This window comes from Sturnira hondurensis, unplaced genomic scaffold (assembly GCF_014824575.4).
Source record: "Sturnira hondurensis isolate 20B ecotype Veracruz unplaced genomic scaffold, ASM1482457v3 Scaffold0017746, whole genome shotgun sequence".
In the NCBI taxonomy this organism is placed as follows: Eukaryota; Metazoa; Chordata; class Mammalia; order Chiroptera; family Phyllostomidae; genus Sturnira; species Sturnira hondurensis.
This window is the reverse complement of record NW_028090377.1, coordinates 1620731-1634187: the sequence shown is the minus strand read 5'-3', so window position 1 is coordinate 1634187 and position 13457 is coordinate 1620731. Positions and strand designations below refer to the sequence as shown.

The following is a 13457-nucleotide window of genomic DNA, read 5'->3' as shown; positions in this document are numbered from 1 at the left end:
TGTCCTGATCTTTCTTGATTTAGGCAGAGGGTGAAGGGTTGAGGGTTGAGCTCTGCAGTTGCAGCCAAAGGAATGTATCAAAGACAGAGCATCACCTGGACACGCCTGTGTGCCTCTCACAGCAAATGAGCACCCTGAGGGAGACTGGGAAAGAGAGCTTCTGTGCCTGGGCTGTGGACTCATCTGTCTTCAAAAGCTCTCTGTCCAGCATCCACCTCCATCTTCATGAACACAAGCCTCTCCCCCCCACCCCCGGAAACCCTAAAATGCCGTTTTGCCAGGACTTTTAGCAAACAGATACTTTGGCGTCATGGTTATGGTTGTGGATAATTTCCCACTACAAATTAAAAAGATCTCCACAGTAACTGTTTTAACTTTACAGAATTTCCAGAGAAATACAACAAACTTGCTCTTGAGCTCCTTAGGAGCAGAGACTGTGTGACCCATAGTTACAATCCCGGCATCCAGCACAAAATGTTGCAAAAAGTTGATGCTTAATAAATGTTTAAAGTTACTCGTTTCAATTTCACTCACTGTTCTCTCAAGGCAGCCATTTCTCCAGATCAGGTGAGACAAAGGGTCCAGCTCAGGCCTCAGTTACATCGTTTTTGATCATGGCCCCAATTGCTTCAGGAATTTTCTGGGCCTAACTCCTCAGAATTTCAACTGTATCTTGGGCCCTGATATTGGCCTGAAGACACAAAGAGTTTAAATCCAAACAATGGAAGTGAGCTTTGACTGAAGAGTTGTTATTTTCCACGTGAACAGGATGTGCCTTCATTTGTTTATTCAGTAAACACCTAAATATCAGGAAAAGAAGTTACAAGGAGTCCAAGAAAAACCCAAAGCACAACTTTTAAGTAGCAGTATGTGTTTATCTGTGTTTGGCGGAGGAAGAAGTACGCGCTGTTTAAGAACATTTTTTTTAATTTTTTTAAATGTCAGTTTGTGCCTAGAGTTTTATCCCAGTTTCACTCCACCAGCTCCCAGTATCCGCTTCTAACTTTAAAGTAGGTTGTGGAAATAGTGATGAGACTGTGCCTCTGAAATACACAAGGAGGTTTTTTCCCTAGAACCCTCACCTTGCTGGAAACTGGAAAGCCCAGCTCTGCGCTAAACTTGGTCACTGAACCAGATACGGCTGATCTCACACGCTGGTGAGTTCAACAAGAGAATCTGGCAAATGAACATCAAGCGCCCTCACCCGGAAGGAACAGGGTCGCTCAGGAGAGCCACGGGTCGGCCAGGGCGGAAGCATGAAACGTAAATGGTTCCTTGGACCCACAGCCAGCTGGACCTCCACTAAAACAGAACCTGAGCTGTCTCACCCGGAAGCCCCACCCTTTGCCCCGTCTGGGAATTGATTCTTCGGCCCTTATACAGCTATGAGGGACTCTAAGTTGCAAAAAGGGCCAGAAAAATCGAGATAACGAAGGGAAAAAAAAAAACCGGGAAGCCTAGAGGTGAGCAAGTCCGTTTCCTCCTCCAATTGGCTAGGGTTTTCCTCATCCCTGTCTGTAATTGGCTGTTCCCATGAAGATGCCACAGATGCGCAGAACCCTGCCCGCCGCTCATTGGCTTTAGCCCTGTGGGCGGGGCCTGAGAGCCCTGCTGGAGGCTGAGGAGTGGGCTGCTGCTGGGACCTTCTCCGGCGGGGCCGGCGGTAAGTGCTGTGGTAAGAATAGCCGCTTCTGACTTTTTTGAACACTTAGCAGTAGAACCCTAGTACCTAAACTCTCGGCTTTCGCCTGTGGGCACTAGTCCGGGCTAAGGAGGGAGGTGGGTAGACCACCGTGCCTTTTTGGAAGTCAAAGGTCCTGCCGAGTCGTCCCTGCCGCCCACCCGCCCGCTGTCCTGGGGCCCTGCCTCGCGCCCAGTGGCCAGAGGCTTACCATCCCCCTCTGCTCCCAAACTCAGAGATCACTGCTTCCACTGCCACTCTCCCCACTCGGGTCCCTCCTCGCGAGTCTTTAACAAGCTCCGCCCCTCCAAATAAATGTCCTTCCTCGACTCACTCCCCACCCTGCGAAAGGCTATTTGGGAGCAATTAAACGTTTACTAATTAAAGTTTTGTCGAAGTAGTTTATGTATAATAAAGAACACCATGAAACAGGTTTTTTGTCTAAGACCAATACCTACCCACCCCTAAATCTGTTTTGCGGAGGTCACCGCTTTTAAAATTTTCATGTTCAGATCTTTTTATCGCCCTACTTAATCTGAATAATGTGCTTACACCGCATTTCTCGATTTATTATTTTGAGATTTCTTTATCTCACTTCCCTACTCCCACCAGTTTTCGATTTCCGTTTTTATTCTTTGGTTGATCTTTGTAGCTTTCAATCAAAGATTTCAACCTGTATCCTGTCAGCTTTAGGTGGTAGCTCTGTATAAACATGAGGATGTTGACACTTCTTCCACCTGCAACCTACAATCAGCTGGACCTCAACAGTTACATTTAATTCTCATATTCAAAAATATTGGAGGCACTGTTCTTGGACTTGGAGATATAGTAGTGAACAAAATTGCTGATGTCACTATTCTCATGAAACTTCTAGTGTGAGAAATAAGACAATAAATAAATGCATACATGTCAGATGATGTTAACAGTGGCATCATGGAGAAGTCATTTCAAGCTGGGAGAACAGCAGGAACCCAGGCGGTATAGAATAAACAGGTGTGGGGTTTCCAGGGAAGTGTGGAAGTTTCTCTCTCTGCTTAACTGGACACACACAGTTTCAAAGATGAAGAGCAAGAGCTTCCTATTGAACTGGATGCTCAGGAGCCATGATAGGCTCTTCAGTCAGTTAGTGATTTCATAAAGCTAAGTTTTAGGATACTGGGTCCCGCAGTTCGGTAATGATAGTGGGAACAGGGGAAAGCAGGAGACAAGGTGGGCCTCTTGCTAGCCTTTAACAGAGTCCTGCAAAATCTACTTGCTGCTTCATTTCCGCTAGGAACACTTACACTGGAATACCTGAAATCACAGTAGTTTCTCTCTCTCTTGAATTTTTATTATAAGTGGAAGCTGGAGAGGTTAGTAATTTGCCCAAGATAGAATGGTATGGCCCAGGACTAAGCATCTGTAAAAGGAGAACAGTAGAATAATGGTTTCTACTTAAGGCTGTGAAAATAGTGTCTGGTATGTAGTATAAGTGTTCAAGGGGTACTTGGTGTGATTAATATATGTTCTCAGTTATCTTAACCAATTATAAAAGCATTTTGAGTTTAGGAACTACTTTTATGTCTAAATGACTTATTTATTTGAGGAATACTTCTTCAGCAATAACTACATTTCAGGCAGTGTTTAGGTGCTGTGGATATAGCACTAAGTCCAAGATGCCTCTTCTGTTTACAGACTCCCGCTACCAACACACACTTGCAAAGCAAACAAGTAAACATTGCCACTGTGCCAAGAGCCTGCCGTTGTAAGTTCCAAACACACATGTGGCCCTGGAGAAATCTCAGGTTTCTTGCTGAGGTAGTGACTTCATCCTATAGGTTTGATTAACATCAGATGACCTTTGTTTTTATCTGCCAGGTGGTGTTTCATCTCTGCTTCCAACATATCACTGAAGGCTGAGAGTGTTAGTGTCTCAATGAAAGCTGGTGCTGGATAAGGAGCAGGGCTTTACAGGGTGTGAGGAAAGGGTTGCTTGTTCTCTTCTACTTCACACTTTAGTGAGCAATGCAAGAAAACCAGTTAAGCAGATGGGCAATGGGTTTCTGGCATATTACCTTTTTGCCTCTTGAGTATAAGTATACATGTAAATGTACCACAGACTGAAACTGGGGTATTTCTGGCCTTAGTTTAGATATTGAAACACCACATTTTGTGTGACCTTATCCAAGTTCAAGAGAAATAATGCTGATTTGGAGAGCATGATTGAGGTGAAGTGGGCAAACCCAGAGGAGAGTCAGAGGTGACCAAATGAATAAAAACAGAACTTCCAACTTGCTTTGGCATCCCCAAATGTCCCTCTGTGGTGTGAGTAATGTGACCCAGACAGAACCTCAGTAGGGATGTCCAGTGCTTATTAAACATGGTCAATGAAGGATTAAAAGGAGAAACTTGTTTTTTCCACTCATTAATTTCCCCTTTTACTGATCCCTCTGCTCCTCTGTTACCTTTTCCCCTCATTTGTTTTTCTTCTCTTCTCAGCCTTTATTACCTCTGCCTGGTTTTGTTCATGTTCTGAGCAGGCTGTGAAAAGGAACCATGGATCCTGCAGCGTTGGTAGAAGCCGTGGTGGAAGAAGTGGCCTGTCCCATATGCATGACCTACCTGAAGGATCCTGTGAGCATTGACTGTGGCCACAGCTTCTGCCACAGTTGTCTCTCTGGACTCTGGGAGGTTCCAGGGGAATCCCAGAGCTGGGGTTACACATGTCCTCTCTGCCGGGCTCCTGTCCAGCCCCGGAACCTGAGGCCCAATTGGCAGCTGGCCAGTGTGGTAGAAAAAGTCCATCTGCTAGGGCTGCACCCAGGAATGGGGCTGAAGGGTGATGTGTGTGATCTCCACGGAGAGCCCCTAAAGATGTTCTGCAAAGAGGATGGCCTGATCACGTGTGAGACCTGCAGCCAGTCCCCTGAGCATGAGGCCCACAGTGTTGTGCCCATGGAGGATGTCGCCTGGGAGTATAAGGTGGGAGACAGAGGCTAGCTACCCCAATCTCTCCCCTGCTCCTCACTTGGCTATCTCTAAATTAAGGACTTGATCAGAGGCCCTAGAGATAAAATGAAAACTGATTCCTTTGTTCCTCGTGCCCATAGAATCTTGGGATCTGATACAGTGAGCCACATCTCTCCTTCCATTTATGATCTTTGACCTCCTTCCCTCCCACTTTCAACCCCATCCTCGGTTCCTAAGTGGGTTAATGCCTTACCCAAAGGTGCTTCCTTACTGGGAATTTGAAGACCAGTCTGGTCTACCTGGGGTTCTTGGTATACGAAGGCTTTAGGAGGCCATAGGGTAACTTGGCAGTTAAGGGTAAAAAGAGGTATGGAGGTAAGGTGGTTATCTGGCAAGCTTGGAAACAGTCCTTTTCTTCTACAGAAACTTAGAGACTCCAGGAGTTGAAGTGATTCTCAAATCAGAAGCTCCTTTGAATGTCATGTGGGCAGGAATCCACTCCCTCTTTGGCATCCCCTTTCTCCTGGCATTCGTTCCAGCTCATCCCCTGAGGGACACTTCTTTTCCCATTACCTACCAATGTTAGGGAGCCTCATTAGCAACCCAGCTGCCCGGGGTGACTTCATGAGGTTTTAATCTCTTCCAGTGGAAACTCCACGAGGCTCTGGAACATCTGAGGAAAGAGCAAGAAGAGGCCTGGAAGCTGGAAGTTGGTGAGAGGAAACGAACTGCCACCTGGAAGGCAGGTTGCCACCTGGGAAGGAGTTTGGGTGGTCCCATTGTTGTTCTGGGGCTGGCTCATGGTAGCTCCCTTATCTCGGTGAAGCAGAATGTGGAGTTTGAGGTCAGAGAGCCAGGAATGTTCATACCAGCTTTCTCTACCATGTGTGCAGCCATAGGCAGGCCATGTACTTCTCATCCCAGATTCTTGTTTGAGATGTAGGGGTAACCTCTGGCCTAATGTCCTCATATGTCCTTATACACACCTCACTTATGTGTCAGTTCATGGTGGTACAACTTGTGTAATGCTTAGTAAAACATATTTCGTTTCACTTTCCCCAGGTAGAGCATACTTACTAAAAGTTAAGTTATTAAAATCCTGGAAAATCCCCTCTGAAATAAATTTGAGGACCATAACTACCAAACTATCAGAACTTTAGATCAACAGAAGATATCCTGAACCAGTCAAAAACATCGTATTGAACTGATATAATACCAGAAAGAAGCAAATGCGTCTAACACTGTAGCTGTCACAGTGCCTTAAAGGCTTAAGTGTAATGTTCTGATTACACTGTTATTTTGAGAATAGGATATATTATTCAAAAATAGAAAGTAGAGCATACAGTACCAAGATAATGTCGTGGGCACTACTGGAGTCGATAAGAATAAGGAATAGAGGCCCAGGAGCACACACAGCATGTGGGAACAGAAAGGCAGGAAAAATAGTGTCCTTTGTCTTGGCCTCTGTAGTATCTGGCACACAGTTGGTACCAAAACATTCCAGTGTGTGTGTGTGCGCGCGCGTGCGCATGTGCACGTGCACAACCAGGTGTCCTCCAGCCCAGGTGGCTCTTACATGAACAATATCAGTGCTTCTGATCTTGGCTATGCAGATGCAGATAGAAACCCGAAAGCAGAGTATCATGTGGGAGTTTGAGAAGTATCAGCGATTACTAAAGAAAAAACCACCAGGTCGGCAGCTGGACGTAGAAGCAGCCGCAGCTGTAGCCAGCCTGGAGCAGGAGGAACGGGAGACCAGACAGAAACTAGAGTCGAATCACGACGCACTCATCCAGCAGAGCCGGGTCCTGTGCAGGCTGATTGCGGAGCTGGAAGAGAGATCTCAGAGGCCTGTCCGGTGGATGCTACAGGTGGGTGGCTCTCGTGACCACCCACCCCCATTCTCACTAATGCTCTTCTACCTTCGGTTGGTTGTCCAACTCGGCCCATTGGAGGCACATGGGGGGGGCAGTGTCCAGGTAGCTCTGGCATCAGACCAGCCCTTCCCTTTTAGCCAGAGAGTTGACATGGAGCCTGGAGTTGGCCAGTGCAGCTCAGCCTGCTCTGCTCCCTTCCCGTAGAATTCCATCCTCCACCTTTGCATACCTTCTCTCCAGCCTCGTTCACCACTTTAGAGAAACCCCCTTCCAGAGCTCATCGTCCATCTGATCCCTCCCAAGAACAGCACATACTCATGTGCTTCATTTTTTTCTCCTTCCAGGGTATTCAGGAAGTCTTAAACAGGTATGTCCCCATCCTCGGGTCCCTAGGCAAACCTGGGAGGGATAGTGGGGCCTGGCCAGAAGTGGAGAAGTAACAGAGACTTAGCCCTGCAGAAAAGCAGGGGCTGCTCCGTAATGTTCCTCCTCTTCCCTTACATTGGCCAAAGAAGCTTTGGTCATCTTTCATTTTTCTTCTTTGCGTTGGGAAAGATTCATTTCAAGTATTGCCAGTAAGAATTTCAGAGAAGTTATATGTTTTCCAGTAGATCTCCCAAGGAGTGAAAAACCCTGCAGGTGCAACCATTAGTGTTCTAAGCTCTTCAGTATAGCTTTTCTCCGCTGGCACACCTGTTCCTCTCCCCACATCAGGTGCACATCTAACCCCACTCACAGCACTGGGACACAGATGTTCTCCCTGTGCCACAAACGGTTCATCTCAGTTGAAATAGCATCACATCTCTGCCTAGCCTGGTGATGCAGGAGAGGGATACCTCCCTGCCAAGCCCCTCTTCTGTGTACTAAGGGGAGGTCCCTATGGCAGAACCAAGACTTCTTGTCCCAAGGCTTAACTCTCCTCCACTAGGAGCAACTCTTGGAACCTGCAGCGGCCAGAACCAGTCTCCCTGGAGCTGAAAACAGTTTGCTGTGTGCCAGGCCTAAGAGAGATGCTGAAGACGTACGCAGGTAATGAATACTAGTGGAAGCTGTGATGGGCAGTGCGGGAACCCTTCCCACAGAAATAAACTGGTTCAGTGCCCTCTGGGTGCCCCCTCACTCTGTACCAGTGTCACCAACCAGGATCTTTTTCCCTAGCTGATGTGCGCCTTGATCCAGACACTGCCTATTCGCGCCTCATCGTGTCTGAGGACAGGAAACGCGTGCGCTATGGAGACACCAAGCAGAAACTGCCCGACAATCCTGAGAGATTCTACCGCTATAATATCGTACTGGGCAGCCAGTGCATCTCCTCAGGCCAGCACTACTGGGAGGTAGAGGTGGGAGACAGGTCTGAATGGGGCCTGGGAGTATGTAAGGAAGATGTGGACCGGAAAGAGGTCGTCTATTTGTCCCCCCACTATGGATTCTGGGTGATAAGGCTGAGGAAGGGCAATGAGTACCGGGCGGGCACTGACGAATACCCGCTCCTGTCCTTGCCAGTCCCTCCCCGACGGGTGGGTGTTTTCCTGGATTATGAGGCCCATGATATCTCTTTCTACAACGTGACTGACAACAGCTCCCACATTTTTACTTTTCCCCACTATCCCTTCCCTGGACGCCTTCTGCCCTATTTCAGTCCTTGCTACAGCATTGGTGCCAACAACACCGCTCCTCTGGCCATCTGCTCCCTGGACAGGGAGGACTAAGAGAGCCACCGTCCCAGCCAGAGGCCTCAGAATTTCACCTGGGCCACAGGGGTCTTGGAGGGCCTTGCCCTGGGCCTGCTGTTCCTGGGCTAGAGTTTCTCGCTAAACCACTCATGTGAAAGAGGTGAGGCTTTGTCAAATGAGCATTGTCCCCTGTGAGGGAAGCATGACAGGGCCAATGGTGAGGATCAGAGTAGGGTCAGAGTGGCTCTAACAATGATGACTTCTCCTTTCCGTAGCGCTGGCCCCTGTTTTTTAGTCCCTGTTGTTGCCATAATTAAGTCAGTAAGGACAATGAAGTAGACCCAACCTTCTGGAAACCTGTTGGATAGGGTTTACCAACAAGTCAGAATACTGCTCATATCCAGACCTGGCAGCCATGCTAAAGCCTGTCGGAGGAGACCTCACCTGAGGTTTGCTGCAAATGAGCAAGTGTTTGACCCCAGCTCTCTGACCTGTGAACCATAGAAACACCGTGCAGATTGCCCAGACTGCCCCAGTGGTCATCCCCCTCTGAGCATGAGCTGGACACACCGCTGTGTGCCAGACACTGAGGAGGGCTATGTCCTGGTCCTGCCCCTTCTCTCTTGAGTGACAGGATCAGAAAGCCTGTGAGCCTTGTTTTAATCTTCACTTTATGGGTTAGAAAACAAATGGCCTTAATAGAGTAAGTTTTTTCTCACAAAGCTATTGAAAGAAGGTTGTAAAGATTATAAAGTGTTTCTCACATTTAAATGAAAAACATTGACAGACTCACTTCTCAGGTCACATGTCTGCATCTCATTCATTACATTGGATCTGAAACTTCCCACTTGTTCTCCATGGAGAAATGGGTAGAGGGGCTGCATACTCTACCTCACAGGATTGTTGTAAGGATCTCAGATCCATCCCAAACTTGTGTTCCTTGCTCAGGGACAGAGGAAGGCACGCCGTGGTTGTTGCCTGTGTAGCCTTCCCATCTCTCCTCCTCAGCCAGCATCTTCCAGCAGGGCCCGTGTGTCTCAGGGCCTGTCCTGACAGCTGAGGGCCCTTTAGACAGAATGTGGCCATGCCAGGGGCATACTCTGAGTCCCAGTAATATATTGTGAATCTATTTTCTTGTATATTTATCTTTGCATTAGAGTTGAGACCGTGACTGTAGGGTAGTGGAGATGATTTTTAAAAGAAAAAAATACCCAGGAGGGAAGGTTTACTCACCCACAAACTATTTAAGCCAAAGTTTGGCTCTTGGTGTCACCAAGGGAATCCACATGGTTCTGGTAACTACCTAACATTCTCCCTGCCTTTGTCCTCTCTAAAGCTATGGGGAAAGGAAGGGCAGAGAAAAGAACAGGACTAGGCACAAGAAGCCAGTTGTGGAACCATACGTTATAATGAAGGAGAAATTAAGACCATATATATGTGCTGTTGACCTAAAAGTGATGCTGTGTGTGGCAAAAATAATTCACTGCAGGCCTTAAGAGTTTGATGTGGGAATAACTGTCTGGAAACAAAGTGCAAGGCCAGCATGTGAGAGTTGATGGCTTTGCCTGTTGTGAGATTACGTGCCTCACATATTGTCACAGTGACTGTTGGACACCACCTCTGATGTAGTTTGGACAAGAAGTTAGTGACTGGGTAGGATTGAGCAGCAACGAGATACTGGGTGATGTGTGGATGGAAGCAACGTAATTCCTACAATAAATAATAGCAAAAATTGCCTTTTCAGTTTCATTGTATTGGTCATTGACATGTAAAGGAGGAGCCCTGGCTGGGTACTCAGTTGGTTGGAGCGTCCCATACACCACCAAAATATTGCCGGTTCAATTCCCAGTTAGGGCACATCCTAGGTTGTGGGTTTGATTCCCGTTTGGGTTGTATATGGGAGGCAAGCAATCCATGTTTCTCTCTTTCTCTCCCCACCCCCTCCCTCTCTCTAAACATATCCTCAGGTGAAAATTTTAAAAAAATTGAGGTAAAACAGGCCAAAACGGAAAAATAAACTCATTCCACTACCATGCTTCCAAGACGCTTCTTACACATTAGCAGTAGAAGGGTAACGGACTAGTAAGTCACAGGCCTGGTCTCGGCAAAGGGCTAAGTTGACCCACAGGAGAGAGACTGCCTCTGAGTGGGAGGAACACACAAAGTGGTCCAGGTGGGTAAGAGGCAGGTAGCCAACAAGCCATGTGGAGGGTAGAGTGCCTGGGGAATTGTGTATGAACTTGAGAAATAGATTCTTTAGGAAGTGTTTCCCATTATCTATCTTTAGACAGCTGGCAGAAGAGGCTTGGGACAAATCAATATTGTTCTTTTCTGTGGTTTTCCTAGGATAATCCTTGGAAGGTTCAGAGAAAAGATTATTAGGTGATAAATTCCTTCAAACCTGGAATGAATTAAGGAGTGGAATGACTTCATCTATAATGTACTATTTAGGGGCTTTGGTTGTTGGGGGGAGGGTCCCATTTTTATGCAGATTTGGAAACTATATAGCTTGTTAGAAGAATTACAAAGTGAAATGATATCACATTGTTTATTCCATATTTTCTGATTTTTAAGACCAGGCAAGAAGGTTAAAGTTCTTAAGTACATGAAAACCCTTTTTAGGGTACTTATATATACTTATAAGAACCCCATGAAGACAAGACCTTATTCATCTGGTTCGCCATTGTACCTGAGTCTAGCACTGTGCATTTGTGTGTGCACACCTTGGTAAATGAGTGAAGGAATTTTCTACCTCATTCCTAGAATCAAAACAAAAATAAGCTCTTCTTGCCTTAAAGGAGCGTGAAAAGCTAGATAATAATTATAGTCTTGTTCAAAAACTAATTTGTTGGATGACTATCCATATGGACCACTGCATGGGGAAGGGACAGGTAGGGTGGAGGATAGGGTCCCTATACACTTCCGGAAATGACCACCAGGGCACCTCCAGCTTGATGTGATTATTCACTACAAGGAAGGAGTCAGGAACAAGCTTTGCATATTTCTGTTTCACTAGCAGAGAAATCAGGGGTGCAGTGCCTGAGCCTTGAGGGGTAGGTTACTAAAGGTGAAATGCTTGAGTCCTGCAAAAGGAAGAGATGGAAGGCAATCCTTGGTTTCACCCATAGAAAATTTCGTCTGCCTTTTTTTCAAGCAGAATTGATCCTAATGTCTTAGAAGCAAACACTGAGTGCCTACTGCGGACCACAGGCTCTCGTTGAATGAGAGCACACGTTGCTTCGTGTGGTGGGGCAGGGGTTGTATCTGAATGTATTGGGGGAAAAACGACTTTCTGTTTGAGGTTGGCCTGGAAGGGAACTAAATATTTGAGTACGAAGAGTGGGTCCCAGCTAGTTTCAGGGAATACTAACGTGAACAAAACAAAGCTGGCAAGGCAGGCTTCTAATGAAAATGCTGTGAAGAAGTTTCTGGTTTGGATGCAAGTTGGACTACGCCTTTGTTGCTTTCCATCAAATATGGTCAGTTCTTAGTTTTGCTTATTAAGAAAGAGTAGTGTGACTTTTCAAAAGAGAAATCTTATCAAATACGCTTAACCACCTCATCAAACCACCTTGATTTGTTTTTATGTTACGGGGTTGCAAGATAATTTCTTTTTACTACTGTGGACACTCAGTGCATTATCAGATTTTTAGAGGCTGACTTCTGCCCCACTGGTATTCAGAAACAGAATGTATTCTAGTACATAAACAAGTCCAGTGTTAGCAAAAGCTATGGATGCAGCAGATCTGTTTGGAAGAATTATCCCATGAATGATAATTACAGGACTAGTTCTAATAGTGCCTGAAACTACCTCCTAAATTATGGAATTAGAAATCAATTGTGTAGCCACAGCCAGCTAGCTCTCTTGGTTAGAGCATTATTCCAATATGCCAAGATTGTGGGTTCAATCCCCAGTCAGGGCACATACAAAATTATAAGAAACAACCAAATGAATGCATAAATAAGTGGAACAACAAAGTGATATTCTCTCCCTCTCCCTTTCTGCCTCCCCCTTTCTCCCTCTCCCTCCCCACTTCCTCCCTCTCTTCTCTCTCTAAAGTCAATAAATAAAAATTGTTTTAAAGAGAAATCTATCGAGTTTATTCTTTAAGTATATACCACATGTTGATCTTACATTATGTGCTTTCCTTATTTTACTTGGTTTTCCATACCCTCTATAAATTATTATTGTTTCTTCCATCAGTAGAGAGGGGACATTATAGCTCAGATACAATAACTTGTTATCAATACTATTAGGATAATTATCACTTATTAAGATTTTTCGAATGTACCAGAGTCAAATATATGTATCTCTTACATATGAAATCTTTTTATTTTAGTATATACTGATAATTAAGACTTTCTGAAAGGAGGAAAAATAAGAAAAACAAGAATCTGGTGATACTTCAGCTTCATTAACAATATTGTCCTCTGTTACCCTTTTCATCCCTGCGCACAACTTCTTAGAGGTGTTCAAAAGAAAAAATATCTATGTTATATTTGATTCCTCTACTTCATGTCTTATAGTTAAGTAAAAGGACTAGGAAGAAAAGCGAAAGGTGTCCAAAAGAGAACTCACATTGCCCTGGCCTCTTGGTTAAAAACAAAAAGCTGGTGATTAGTACACATTCCAACTAGCTTAACAATAGGGAACACAGTAAAAGGATATAGAGGTATCTTACCGAACTTAATGATAGGGGCATGTCAAAGTACCCAAAATGAATTGGAAACAGAGAACCAGAGACTTGGTCCCTTCATCCCATTTTACTAATCTTCTCTTCCTATGGAATAAATTAGGAAGATTAATCCATTCCCAAGTTCATGTGTTATGAAATGGCCACCATCAGTGATCCAAAACTTACATCTCAGATAAATGAATTCATTTGACTGGAGAAGGACTCTGGTTCAAGTGTGAGCACGTGACCCAAGTTGAACAGAGTCATCAATGGGCTAGAAGTCATATATTAATAACTGCTTCCATATAATCACATGAGGAAATGAACAATTCTCATAAAATCGGCCAGGTGTGGGCAGGCCAAACGGTTTCTTTTGCAGAGGGACTGGTAGGATATTAAGTTGGAAATATGGGTCGGAAGCTAAGGAAAGAAAAGCCCCAAATCTATATGCTCAAACTTTAATTCAGATACTAGTTGATTAAAATCATTTTTAAAATGTCAGAAAATTACCCATTTTTATACACATTCTTGCTAGAAATTGAAGCTATGCAAGGATATCCTTTACAGCTTTATCTTAGAACAACTGGCACCAGGTGAACCA

General features: G+C 45.2%; 1 protein-coding gene across 6 annotated transcripts; it reads left to right on the top strand.

Moving 5' to 3' along the window:
* Positions 1 to 1572: 1572 nt before the first annotated feature.
* On the top strand, positions 1573 to 9906 carry TRIM68 (tripartite motif containing 68). Of its 6 annotated transcripts, none has more exons than XM_037068625.1 (7): positions 1573 to 1663; positions 4160 to 4294; positions 5277 to 5372; positions 6244 to 6501; positions 6852 to 6874; positions 7436 to 7536; positions 7666 to 9906. In XM_037068625.1, the coding sequence occupies exons 2-7, from the start codon at positions 4217 to 4219 to the stop codon at positions 8214 to 8216; spliced, it is 1107 nt and encodes a 368-aa protein (XP_036924520.1). In that variant the 5' UTR covers positions 1573 to 1663; positions 4160 to 4216; the 3' UTR covers positions 8217 to 9906. The 6 variants fall into 6 exon arrangements, with proteins under 6 accessions (XP_036924520.1, XP_036924516.1, XP_036924519.1 ...); XM_037068621.1 differs by having other exon boundaries at positions 4160 to 4642; XM_037068624.1 differs by having other exon boundaries at positions 1597 to 1663; positions 4201 to 4642.
* The last annotated feature ends 3551 nt before the right edge of the window (positions 9907 to 13457 follow it).